The 12,562-nt window shown below is 42.9% G+C and overlaps 1 protein-coding gene across 2 annotated transcripts in view; it reads right to left on the minus strand.

Annotated features, from left to right (window-relative positions):
* Positions 1 to 461: 461 nt before the first annotated feature.
* Positions 462 to 12,562, minus strand: part of TCEANC (transcription elongation factor A N-terminal and central domain containing) — a 100,059-nt gene continuing 87,958 nt past the window's right edge. For both annotated transcript variants that reach the window (XM_044072534.1, XM_044072533.1), the window contains one exon: positions 462 to 1,738. In XM_044072534.1, the coding sequence (XP_043928469.1) occupies positions 638 to 1,723 (1,086 nt within the window). In that variant the 5' untranslated portion in view covers positions 1,724 to 1,738 and the 3' untranslated portion in view covers positions 462 to 637. The remainder of the gene's footprint in view (positions 1,739 to 12,562) is intronic.

Here is a 12,562-nt window from a genome sequence, read left to right on the forward strand (position 1 = left end):
CTGTGTGCATGGGGTTATTTTTAACTCATTTGGGGCTGTCTGAAAAGAAGAAATTGAGATTCCCTGGAGGGGAGTGGATTGGGCTGTGGGATTATAGCCAGATTGTTAGTGACAGGGTTGGGGAAATGAGGAAACAAATTAAGAAATGAAGAAGCACTGTAAATACATGGCAGTAGACTGAAAAAAACTCTTTAGAAGACAGAGACAGTAGTAATAAAAGAACACCTAACAGTCCTGTGAAAAGAACCATGCTTCACATTACGATTTGAGGAAATATAATACTTGGGCACTGTATCTGTAATGTGCATATACATTAGGAAACCAGCCCATCATTCTTACCTCACTGCTTTAAATACTTTAATGAAGTGACATGATTATACTGCACCAGCAGCATTTTGGTAATGTGCAATATGAAAACAATTGGTAAGTAGATGACCTTTAAGGGAAAACTCTAGGAGAAGAACAGGGGGAAACCAGCAATAATTTATTGTTACAAATGTTTTCCATGTAAATTTTACACTTCATGATCAGCACAGTAGAACTCAAAATACATTAACTATGAACCAGATGCATAACTGGTTAAGCTTACATCATTAACCACTTTGAATTACTCAACATATAATAAAATACAAGAAGACTAAAAGGAAATCCAACCACTATTATACCACTTCTGCCCGCATTCATTGCAAATGACAAAAGTCATCATCTGTTCATCAGGGGTTCCACTCCGTACCCAAGCAGGAAGAAAAAGTGTACCCCTAGATATCAAAGTTACAGTGCAGTTGAACTGCTCACAGCGTTTACACATTATCTTATTTGTCTTTGAACCCTCTACACCTTGGGGAAGTTGATGTTCATTGACACATGTCTTAGCTATTGAAGCTCTCAGCATTTTGAGCTCATCACTTGCCATTTCCATCACAGACATCTCAGAAAATGACTTAGGACTAAGAGCTCCAGAAAGCAGGTTGAGGCGTAAATGAGGAGTTTTAGGATTCTTTAAATTAGAGACTTTACATCTAATGCATGCTTTGTATTTCCTGTCATTTTTGGAATGTAGAGCAAAGATGTGTTCCTCAACTTCTTTTGCCAGGATATGGCACATATCAGATGTGGCATCACTGGCTGTATCAGCATTAATCAGTGCTTTAAACAGAATTTCTGTGCACTTAGACCTCATGTTTTCTTGCTCTGGAACTGGTAAATGGGAATCCTCACCAGGTGCAGTTTTAGCTCCATCCGTCTCATTCAGCTGGTTAACAGGCCCTATGTGACTTGAGTTATTCTTAACACTGCACTGCACTGCATATTTCTCAACAGACAGAGATGCGGTTAGGGCACATTCTGAACTGGAACTAAGGAATGCACCACTCTCCTCAAACTGACCACACACAGGAATATCACACAGTCCTTCTCTGCTATGGTCCAGCTGCTCAGAGAGCTCTTCCTCGTGTTTTGCTGGAGAAGAATGTTGAATTCTTTTCTTATATAGCTGCTTCCAAGCTGACAGCAGTTTCTTTGCCTTAGTCCTAAGAGTAGTACTAGGGCATTTCTTGAGGATCAAGTATGTTGCCCTAGCAATATCAGTTTCTTGAAGCTGGTCATTTGTCATGCACAGATTTGAAAGGTCATCTAGTAAAATGCTGATATCCTGATACCTGTTTTCTGCAAGGCATTTCTCAATCTGATGTGCTCTGTAGACTACTACTTTTGTGTCAGCCATCAATCAGTTTTCAAGCTACAAAACAGAAAAAAACATGTAAATAATGAGGAAACAGAAAAGAAGAAAGCAGAAGATCTATCAGTGCTAAAAGTAATATGCTTAGCAAACAGAAAAAAATGTTCACATAATGTGCCTGTGTTACTTTATAAATGTGACATAAGGTACCTGCTGTTTAGTAGCTAGAATGACTTTAACTTCTTTCCAAAATGCAATTTCACTCACTTGCATAAGCCTGTATGTATTTGCATTTTCTCATCTTGGTGAAACCAGTAACAACACCCTATGTATAAAACTACTAATCTGCTTTTGAGAAATATATAACAGTACTTTGGTCAAAATTTTAGCTTTTGTTTTTTTGATAAGCTGCTAATGGGGTCATTCCAAAGTCCAACAACATCGATTTTTTTTTCCAGCCATCTTTCCTAGCACCGTTTTGGATATGTGCTCTGGCTGTCCTTAAGACAAACAGAATTAAAGATATGGCTACACTGAGAAATTGAGAGGAAATGCTGACAAATTCCAAAAATAAAGTGCTACATCTGCAAAATACAACAAAATGCTATAACTTAGGGTGTATTCAAGTTTTTCTTGATTATTTTCATCTTATTGGCTCAGGATTAATGAAGAGCATCAAACTCTTTGCAGAAATAATTTCTGCAAACCCATTAGCCTTATGGGATGTTAAAAAAACTGACTAATCTTAAAAGCTATTGCTGCAATATCTCTGTGACCCAAAAATAGATATGACCAGACTTCTGGGTTCAAATTAACAACAAATTAAATCATTCATCTATGTTCTAAATTTCAACATAAACTCGTGTACTTCTAGATTCTGGAACACATTTTTAAATCAACTTTAAGGATGACTACACCTTATAATGAAAGACATGCTCATGTATCATGCCAATAGCCACGAGATGGGGTCCCAAGTGTTTTGTGGGAGAAAAAAAAAACCAACACAACAATATGTTTAAGTTAAGCAACAACATCAAAACCTTTGGAAAGATACTTAGCACATACACATTTCTTTAGTGAATGTCTTGACTTTTAACACACAATGACAACACTTGCATTCCAGATAGAATTTAAGCATTTGATCAGTATAAGCTAAATATAAAATTGTGTAATAAACATGAACAGATGTCATTAGCTAGGGGCACATTTTCAGGAAAACAAAGACATAAAAGAAGTTTCATGTCTTATCACGTTAATAAAAGAAGCAAGGGTGCTTAACTGACCACAGGGGACTATGCACATAACTCAATGGAGACAGAGAACTGGCTACTGTATATGATACAGGGGGCCAGTTCTACGATCTTGTGGGAGTTACCAGTCTGGTACCAAAGGGTTTGGTACTACTCAGCTCCTGGTATTTTCTTTTCAAATGTGCAGGTTTACAATACTATATAGCATACCGGCTTTGCAGACAAATGTAAACTAGGCAGCACTCATACTGCCGTGCAAACAATGGTTTAGCAGTTAATGTTAAAAGGATAGCATTGTGTTCTTTGGTGAGAAAGTGGTCCTAATTAATTAACTACTGTATTGAAGGTCAGGCGCTAAAACAAACCAGGCTGTTATAAATAGCCTGAGCTGCTTAGAGGGTGTTACAAGAATACACCCTCAAAGCCGATCAGGCTATCATCCGCGGTGGTGCAGCGGTAGCGTTGCTGCCTCACATCAAGAGGTTCTCCTGTTCGATTCTTGGCTGGAGTGCGGGAAGTGCCTTCTGTGTGGAGTCTGCATGTCCTCCCCATGGTTGGGTGGGCATTCGAAAGACATGCGTAAATGGGCGTGCCTTCATTGAAGGTTGAACGTCAAGCTGGCACCTCAGTGTTTGTGAAAATCTACTGCCAATCATTAGCAGACTGGAGTTCTGCTGTGGCGACCCCTAACCGGGAAAAGCCGAAAAGACAAACAAACACTGTGATAATGATAGTAAGTTTTTTTAGCTATACATAATGAAATACTTTTTTGACAAAAGAGCTTTTCCTTGGTTTACCCATTGATTCAAATAAAGGGTCTCACATCAAGAAGATACTGGAGTCTGGGCTTTTGATTTGAGCATTACCTTTTATCCTAACTAGTATAGTGTTTTAACAAGAGAATTTATCTCCACTCATGGTATAAATGTAGGTTCTATTTCTTAGCCATGTATCACTTATTTGTCTGCAATCAGGGATATTAAAACTCTGGTTAACTCTTATTTCATTTCCATTGACTGAATTAGGGGTTCTTGTAGGGGAAACAGACCATTTCCAATTGAATGGCTACTTGTAGGGAAAGAAATCACTTCCAACTGTCTAGCTTCCTTCAACTGGGTTATTGTACAATTCTGCTGTGAAGTCACTGAGCACCCAAATCCACTGGAAATTCTGTTGGGTCTCATGTTACTAGGTGATGGAAGAACAGCAGCAGCTTTGGCTGCCTTCTCTACCAGGGTGTCTGTCAATGAGATCTGTGGTGTAATTTTCTGTCTTTCATACACACATTTAACAATGTTATAAAATTACAAACGGATTGCCATTTACAGTTGGATGGATTCCCAGCAGCAGTCCTGCAAGGGCACATTGACTTGGATTTCCTCCAGTAAACTAGATTTACAGGATGTTAGTCTATCATGATGTACAGACTGAAGAGACAGAAATCAAAGATATATAGGATAAGTCTGTAAGGCACTCAATGTAGCAGTAGATGCACACCTTCATCTCTATATCTCTAGTATTAGATCCCTCTCTTTGTCCACCTTGGCTGTTTTCCCACTGCTATAGTTACTCTTGTTGGTGCTGGTAGATGTGGTTAGATTTTATGTTGTGTAGTCCTGGTGCCCTGCAGTAAATTGCATGAATGGTGTAAAACTGTGTCATTATGAGATGATGACTGCTGCACCTGAATCATGATTATACCAAGAGTATACTGTAGTAACAGTTCTAGCAGTATTATAACAGGCATGTAAGTCTATAGTAGCTGCCTGGTCCATGGTTAGTAAGGCATATAATGACACTGGCTGACATATCCTGGTAAAGTCCAGAATATAACAACTGAAAAAGACATCTTTATTACTCTGGTAGTAGTGGAGCTGGCAACAAATAATAACACATATATACACTGTACTATGTTTTAATCCACACATTTTGGAATTATTCCTGACATGCATTACTGAAAATCTGGTCTTACTCTCCCACACTCCCTAATGTAATCTAATTAATAGCAACTGTGCCTTAGGTCCATAAGTGGCAGATGCTACAGCCTACTGATAGCTGTCAATATGACTCACATTTGTTGCATTTCAAAAATTTGAAACCAGCTGGCAAGCGTTTGTGCCTGATGTAAAAACGGCAGAGATACAGTTGATGTCAAACACCTGTGATGGTCAGTATCTCAGACAATTGCACTTTCAACATTCCTGAGTGCATGCCTTCAGTAGAAGTAAAACCACAGAACTCAGTGATCATCAAAGAGATGTGGGCAGCAACCCCCTAACATTAATATGCCAAAGGGAACAGTAGAGAAAGATGAATGGAATTACTAAGAGAAAGCTCATAATCACTTTTTAAAAGTTGTCAGAACTTACCTGGCAAGATTTTGGTTCTTATGGAATGGTAAAAGGATTCCCTATAAATCAAAGCCTGAAGTTCAGAAATCCACCTGAGAGAAGTACTGGCTACCAGGAATAAAGTCTTCCAGAATATGAGCTTCAAGTATGTCAAGCCATCTGGCTCAAGAGATAATCAGGTGTGCATGTCAACCAAGAAATTTAAATCTTAGGCTACCTGAGCAACTAAGGTGGGATCAGGTGGAGCTTTACATTGTGGCTCTGAAACTGCTGAGCAATTAAAGAGACTATAGGGGATGGAAGATGAATAAATAAATATTCCCTTCCTGTCTAAGGAAAATATAATCCATGTCCACTTCCTTTTGCCCTATTGATGGAAAAAGAAATCTGGAAAGGATCAATTTCTCTCAGGCTAGGAAAAGAATGACAGCTGGTTTGCCTCATTCCCAAAATCCATTTCAGCTCTATGAGAAATCAGGATAGCAGTTTAACAAGTCTATAATGAAATCTAACTGCTCTAGAATATGGACTATCATCAGGAAAAAGCCTTGTGTGCTGCCCCACTTCCACTCTGTACTGCTTTCTATCAGATGGGGATAATGGCGTGTACTCCTCTCTCTCTTTTTTTTTTAATATATTGCATAACTGAGGTTGGCTGCAACCTAGGCAGTGTTCCCTTATTTTAGTCTGCTATGCCTCCTGGACGACATCTTGGAAAGGACCCCTAGGTGGTTCCTGCACTGGGCTCTCTCTATGGCTACTAACGTACAGCTTAAAGTTTCTTGTAGCAATACTTCTGGATATCAAAGTTGAAGTGCTAGCATTTTCAGCATCTGTCGCCATCATGCTACCAGCTCTATAGAGTAGTAGCTTAAAGCCGTGACTGAGACTCGGACAACCTAAGTTCAACTATTATCTCAGATGCCTGCTGGGGCAGGCTGGGTAGACTGAGGCACTAGCCTACTTGCCTTTTTTTGGGGGCATGGGCGGGACATTCAGGGGCATGGTGGTTTGTGAGCACAGATGGAGATACCAGAGCCAACTCAAAGGTTGTAGCTGCTGTAAAGGGACATACACTGAAGACTGCACCACCATACAGGTGGGGGCATTATCCTTACAGTACCATTGCACTCCCACCTTATAATGTCAGGCTGTACTTCAGTGGAGTTATGGTTGAAACAATAATGTCCAGTGAAAGAGTGAACCAATGACCAAATATCTATGACAAAGCTATCTGCAACAGGGATGTCCACGAACAAGGAGTGTACATAATCATATCTCTAGCAGAGTGACCTTTAAATGCAGCATTTCCAGTGGATAGTGAGTCACATGATGGAAAAAGATGACACAGTTGGCAAACTATCCAGAAAGAGTTTGCTAAGCAGCTACTACCTGTTCCATCCACAGAGCAAATGAAGTGACAAAATGTTAGGTTTTCTTGCACTCATGCACTTTCTTTAAGTATAACCTTGGATGAAGGTGCAAGACCAAAGTATGAATGGTTCTCTCTTTCCTGTTCTCCATCCTTGTAAAGAAAACAGGTAGATGAATGGAATCGATTAAGAAAAATTCCGAAACCACTTCTGGAATGAGATGTGCTATGATCTTAAGACACAGTCAATCCCGTATAAGGCCACATAAGGGTCTCTACACAAATGATCATGCAGCTCCAGAATTGTGTGTAGGGGTTATAGCCACAAGGGAATGTATTTTTCAAGGAACAGAAGTCAATGCCTCCGAACCAGCATACTGTAATGGAGGACAAGTAAGCCTGTCAAGCATGAAGTTAAGATCTCATGGGGGGGTATTACCAGGCTTCATCTTTCAGTTTTAAGAGTTGCTTTACTTCTTTGACCTTCCATCTGTTTTGGTTATTTTGCAATGACAGCAATATTTCAGTTACAATATTGGTTGCAGTATTGGTATCTTGGCAGGACTGGATGGGCTTCTAGTCTACTTTGATAGTTGGCTGTAAAGTTTTTTTTTTTTTTAAGTTTTTGGCAGAGCCGAATTTGAAAGAGATTTTAACTGAGTTTGACAGCATTCCACATTTAGTCTGAAACGTGATTTGGCAGTGGTTCTTACGTAATGATGGGAGAACTCAGGAAAGTGATTTTATATGAAATATGTGCTATAATTAGGTTAAGCACTGAGTGGTTATTCGTTCAAGAATTAAGTCTTCTGGGCTCAGTTATAATTTAGGTAAAGCCTCGGTCATTCGTTAAAATGGTACCTGTTTGGCTTAGAAGATTTAAGCTGAGGTCATCCAGTAGTTGAAGGTAAGTTATTTTACTTTTGGTTGTGTGGAGGGGGAGCCAGGTTATAGGGCTATGCAGGGTCTTACTATTTTGGCCTGGGTTACTTGTTATTAGCCAGTTAGTATTGTCTCCTGATCTGGAGGCAGTCTGGAAAGTTATGCTTTAGTGTAAGGTTATCTTTGGAAGGAATGGGGTTTCCATCTCCTGATCTATTTAGTTTCTGTTCTACAGTTGAAGATGTAGGGGCTGGGTACAATATAATTTTTAATTCTTGACTCTGTTACTGCTACAATGTCTGTGGAGTGTGTGTTCAAGAAGGCATCCGTTTCAGTCAATTTAATTTTAAGCCTGTCTGTAATAATTAAGCAGCACATAAGGGATATTGTTTACAAGGTTAGTATCTGTGGGCTGAATTAAGTTAATATTACTTTATACAAGCAGGGTTAGGATGACAGGGGATTGAATAAGAAGTTATGCACCTATCATAAAGTTCCATGTTAGTTGTCTTCTTCTCGCCTTCTTTCTTGCTGGATGGGTTCGGAGCCGATCCTCAGCTCTGACTCGGACTTCTACTAAAGCTTGAGAGCTATTTACTGGCTCGAGGCCTCCCCATATCCCACAATGCTAGGCGTCAGATACACAGATCTCGTTTGGCAGAGCTAACACCATGGAAAAAAAATTTTTAAGGACACCTGTCCAAACTACAAGGTTTACCTACAGTACTAAAAACAGAGGAGGACGTAACCTAGATAAAACTCAGCCAGAGGAAGAAGGCCTCAAAAGGAATTCTTCTCGGTCTGTCCAAGCTAGGGGGATGGAGGGTGGGATGCAAGAAAGAAGGCGAGAAGAAGACAACTAGCATGGAACGTTATGGTAGGTACATAACTTCTTAATGTTAAGTTGTCTATCTCGCCTTCATTCTTGCTGGATGGGACAGCGTCCCTAGCACCTTAGCCCTGGGTGGCTCATCGGAACAGACTCTTGAGCACAGTGGAACCAAAATCAGCTCGACTCCTGGAGGCCATATCCAACTTATAATGTGAAATGAAAGTATGAGGAGTAGCCCACGTGGCTGCAGCACAAATAGATTCCATTGGTTGTCTTGCTTGAAAAGCTACCGACGTAGCTAACGCTCTGGTGGAATGAGCTTTTGGTTTTGTAGGGAGTTCTTTATGTCTCAATTGATAAATCAAAGTAATAATAGAGGCCAACCACCTGGATAAGGTTACTTTAGAAACTGGCAAGCCCTGCTTGTCCTCAGCATAGGATAGGAAGAGTTGGTCCGATTTTCTTGCTTGTTTAGTCCTATCCAAATAAAAACGTAATTGCCTGTGAACGTCCAATTGGTGTAACTTTTGTTCAGCTTTGTTCGAATAGTTAGGAAAAAAGACAGGTAGATCAATAGCCTGATTCAGGTTTGTCTCAGAAGGTATTTTGGGCAGAAAAGAAGGATTAGTCCTGAGTGAAACTCTATCCTTGTGAAATACAAGATAAGGAGGACGAATACAGAGGGCTTGAAGTTCCGACACTCTCCTAGCTGAGGTGATGGCTACTGAGAAGAGAATCTTCTAGGATAGTAATTTTAAGGAACAGGAGGCCGCAGGTTCAAAGGGAGGGAGAATCAAGGAAGTTAATATCAGGTTTAAATCCCACAGAGGTGGGGGATCTCTAACCGGGGGCCTGTAAAAAAAAGTCCCTTTAACAAAGGCCTTGCAAAGTTTGTGGGACATGATGCTGGTTTCTGACAGGCCAGCGTTGAAATTAGCAATAGCAGCCAATTGGACCCTAATGGTGGCCGACAAGGTACCTGCTCAAAAAAGTTCTGCTAAAAAATCTAGAACGTGATGGACAGGGGCTGTAAAGGGGTCTATATTTCTAGCCTCCGCCCAGAAAGAGAAACGTTTCCACTTACTAGGATAAGTCTTCCTGGTAGAAGATTTGTGCGAAGAAAGGATGATTTCACGCACTGGTTGAGAAATATGTGGAAGCCTGGCTAAGGTTGGAAGTGGAGCAACCAAGCTGTGAGGTTGAGAGACTGAAGGGATTGGTGCAGCCCGCCCAACTGATGGACCAAGAGGTCTGGCACTGGGTCCAGATTCCAAGGCTGCTCCAGCAGGTTACGATGCAGGAATGGGAACCAAATTTGTCGAGGCCAGTAAGGGGCAATGAGGATCATCCTGGATCCCAATGCGGTCGCTTTCTGAATTAGTTTGGGAATTAAGGGAAAGGGTGGGAATGCATACAGAAGACCCCGGGGCCGATCGTGAACTAGAGCGTCTCTGGGGGAGTGGCCGGGGAGGGGGAAGAGAGTGAAGAAATCGTCGCACTTGCTGTTGAGAGGGGTTGCGAAAAGGTCGCAGCAAGGTTGACCCCATCTGCGGAAAATTTTGTCCGCTACTAACTGATTGAGAGACCACTCATGAGGCATGAGAACAACTCTGCTTAGCCTGTCCGCTATGACGTTGGACTTCCCGGGGATGTGCGTTGCTATCAGAAACCGTTGAGAGGAGATCGCCCACTGCCAGAGTCTGTGTGCTTCTTGACATAAGGGATAGGACCTGGTTCCGCCCTACTTGTTGATGTACCACACTACAGACATATTGTCTGTCTGAATTGCAATAGTCCCGGTGGGTAGAGAGTCCTGAAGAGCTTGCAATGCTAAAAGTACCTCTCTCATCTCCAAGACGTTTATGTGCAGGTGGTACTCTAGAGGATGCCAAGTGCCCTGGACAGTCCTGCCCTGAAAATGCCCCCCCCTCCCCCCGATCAGGGAGGCATCCATTGTCACCGTGGCAACAGGAGGAGGAAGAACAAACGGTCTGCCTTGAAGTACTTGAGAGGAGACCATCCACCAAGACAGGTGGTCTTTGCATGATTGGGTGATTATTATGTTGTGAGACATCGGAAGCTGTTGAAAAGACCATTGGGTAAAACGCATCCATTGAAGTATCCGCATGTGAAAACGAGCCAGGGGAATTAATGTGATTGCTGCTGCCATGAGACCCAAGGTTTTCAGTACAAATCTGGCCTGAATTCTCTTGCACTGTAGTAAGGTCTGGACATGTCGGCGAATGTCTGATACTCTTTCTAAAGGAAGTTTTGCCGACAGCTCTTTTGTATTTAATCTTGCGCCTATAAAGGTTATAGATTGACAAGGCGACAATGCAGACTTTTCGAAGTTTATAGAGATACCTAGCTCGGAGAAAATCTGGATGGTATAATCCCTGGCTCGCACTAGCTGACGCTTGGTGGAAGCAGTCAGGAGCCAGTCGTCTAGATATGGAAACACCTGGAATCCTCGCCATCTCAGGTGAGCCGTAACCACTGCCATGCATTTGGTGAACACCCTGGGGGCTGAGGTGAGACCAAAGGGCAGGGCTCTGAACTGATAGTGACTGGCTCCCAGCCGGAAGCGGAGAAACCTTCTGGAGTGTCTGTCCAATTTGATATGGTAGTACGCATCCTGAAGGTCTATGCAGCACATCCAATTGTCCTGACCCAAAAAGGGTAGAATGGACTGAAGCGTGACCATCCGGAATTTCATTCTTTGAACAGATTTGTTTAACCTGCTGAGATCCAAAATGGGTCTCCAGTCCCCTGTCTTTTTTGGTACCAAAAAGAACTTGGAGTAAATCCCGGATCCTTGCTGGTCTGCTGGGACTGGCTGGATGGCCTTTTTTTCTAGCAGTTTTGAAATTTCTAGTACTGTTTGATCCCTTAGACGGGGTGGAACATCTGGAAGGGACCTGTTTGTTTGTACAGGGGTGTGGACAAAGGGGATTTTGTAACCCTCGGATATGATAGACCGTACCCATTTGTCTTGTGTGAGGAGTTGCCAGGCTTCTGGGTACAGTGACAATCTTCTCCCGACTGCCTCCGAAGGTGGACAGTCGGGCAGCCCCTCAGGGGTGCTGAAAGGGTTTGTCAGAGAATGATTCTCTGCTACCCTGATTTTGCAGACCCCCTCTGCCCCTCGGGCGGCGTCTATTATTGTTCCCTCCTCTGCCCCTGGAGGGAAACTCGCCACGTGTGTCAGGCACGACTCCCTGGAGTTTCCGAAACCACATTTTTCCACTCTTCTGACCTTTAGGGTATTGTCCAGAGGGAGTAGAAAAACGGACTCCCACGGCAGAGAGAGTCTTGCCTTCCTGCTCACACCTGGTACGGGTATCCTTCACCTGTGGTCCAAAGAGAGCCGAACCATCGAAGGGGGTATTGGTGAAGGACGCCTTAAAGGGGTCAGCAAAGTTGCATAACTGCATCCAGGCATGTCTTCTCAAAGCCACGCCTGTACCTGCGGCCCTACTCGCCCCATCGGCTGCATAAGAAATGAGCCGCATAGAGGAGTTGACTATAGAGTTAAGGGTCGCCAGCTGGGAGGTAATCTTGTCCTGAGAACCCGCAGCTGATGGATCCTGAAGGGTATCACCCAGTTCCTTAAGAAGATCCCTTTGAAGGCGGGTGAAATGGCACAGATAATTCAGCGACCACATGGAAAAGGTCGCTGAAGAAAACATCCGCTTCCCGTACCTGTCCATTGTCCTAGAATCTTTATTAGGTGGATGGACAGGCACCGAAGGGTCAGCCAACTCCTTCTTAGTGGCTGCTGCCACCATCATGGCATCAACAGGGACACATTTTGTCAGAAATTGTTTGACGGATGGGGCTGTAATGAACTTAGTGGGCCTGCGGGGAGTTGGTTCCACTGTGTCCGGGGCTGTCCACGCCTTTCTAGCCACCACTTCCATGAGCGGGTCGAAAGGTGGAGACACCCAGGAGGTGGAAGGGCGAGAACCAAACGCGTCCAGGTACACCGACTCGTCCTCGGAAGGGTTAAGGGCAGTCCAGATTCCCCCTCTGCCTAAGGATCTCTAGGATGTCTGAAAAGGAGACATCCTCAGAGGGGAACCTTGGGGACCCTTCCAAATCCTCCAAGTCGGTATCAGACGTGACTGACTTAGGGGAGTCAACATGTTTCCTCTTTTTCTCTTCCGAGGGGGCTCCTCCGAATGATCAGGGGAGGCC

This window comes from Protopterus annectens, chromosome 5.part0 (assembly GCF_019279795.1).
Source record: "Protopterus annectens isolate FY-2018-M chromosome 5.part0, PAN1.0, whole genome shotgun sequence".
In the NCBI taxonomy this organism is placed as follows: domain Eukaryota; kingdom Metazoa; phylum Chordata; order Ceratodontiformes; family Protopteridae; genus Protopterus; species Protopterus annectens.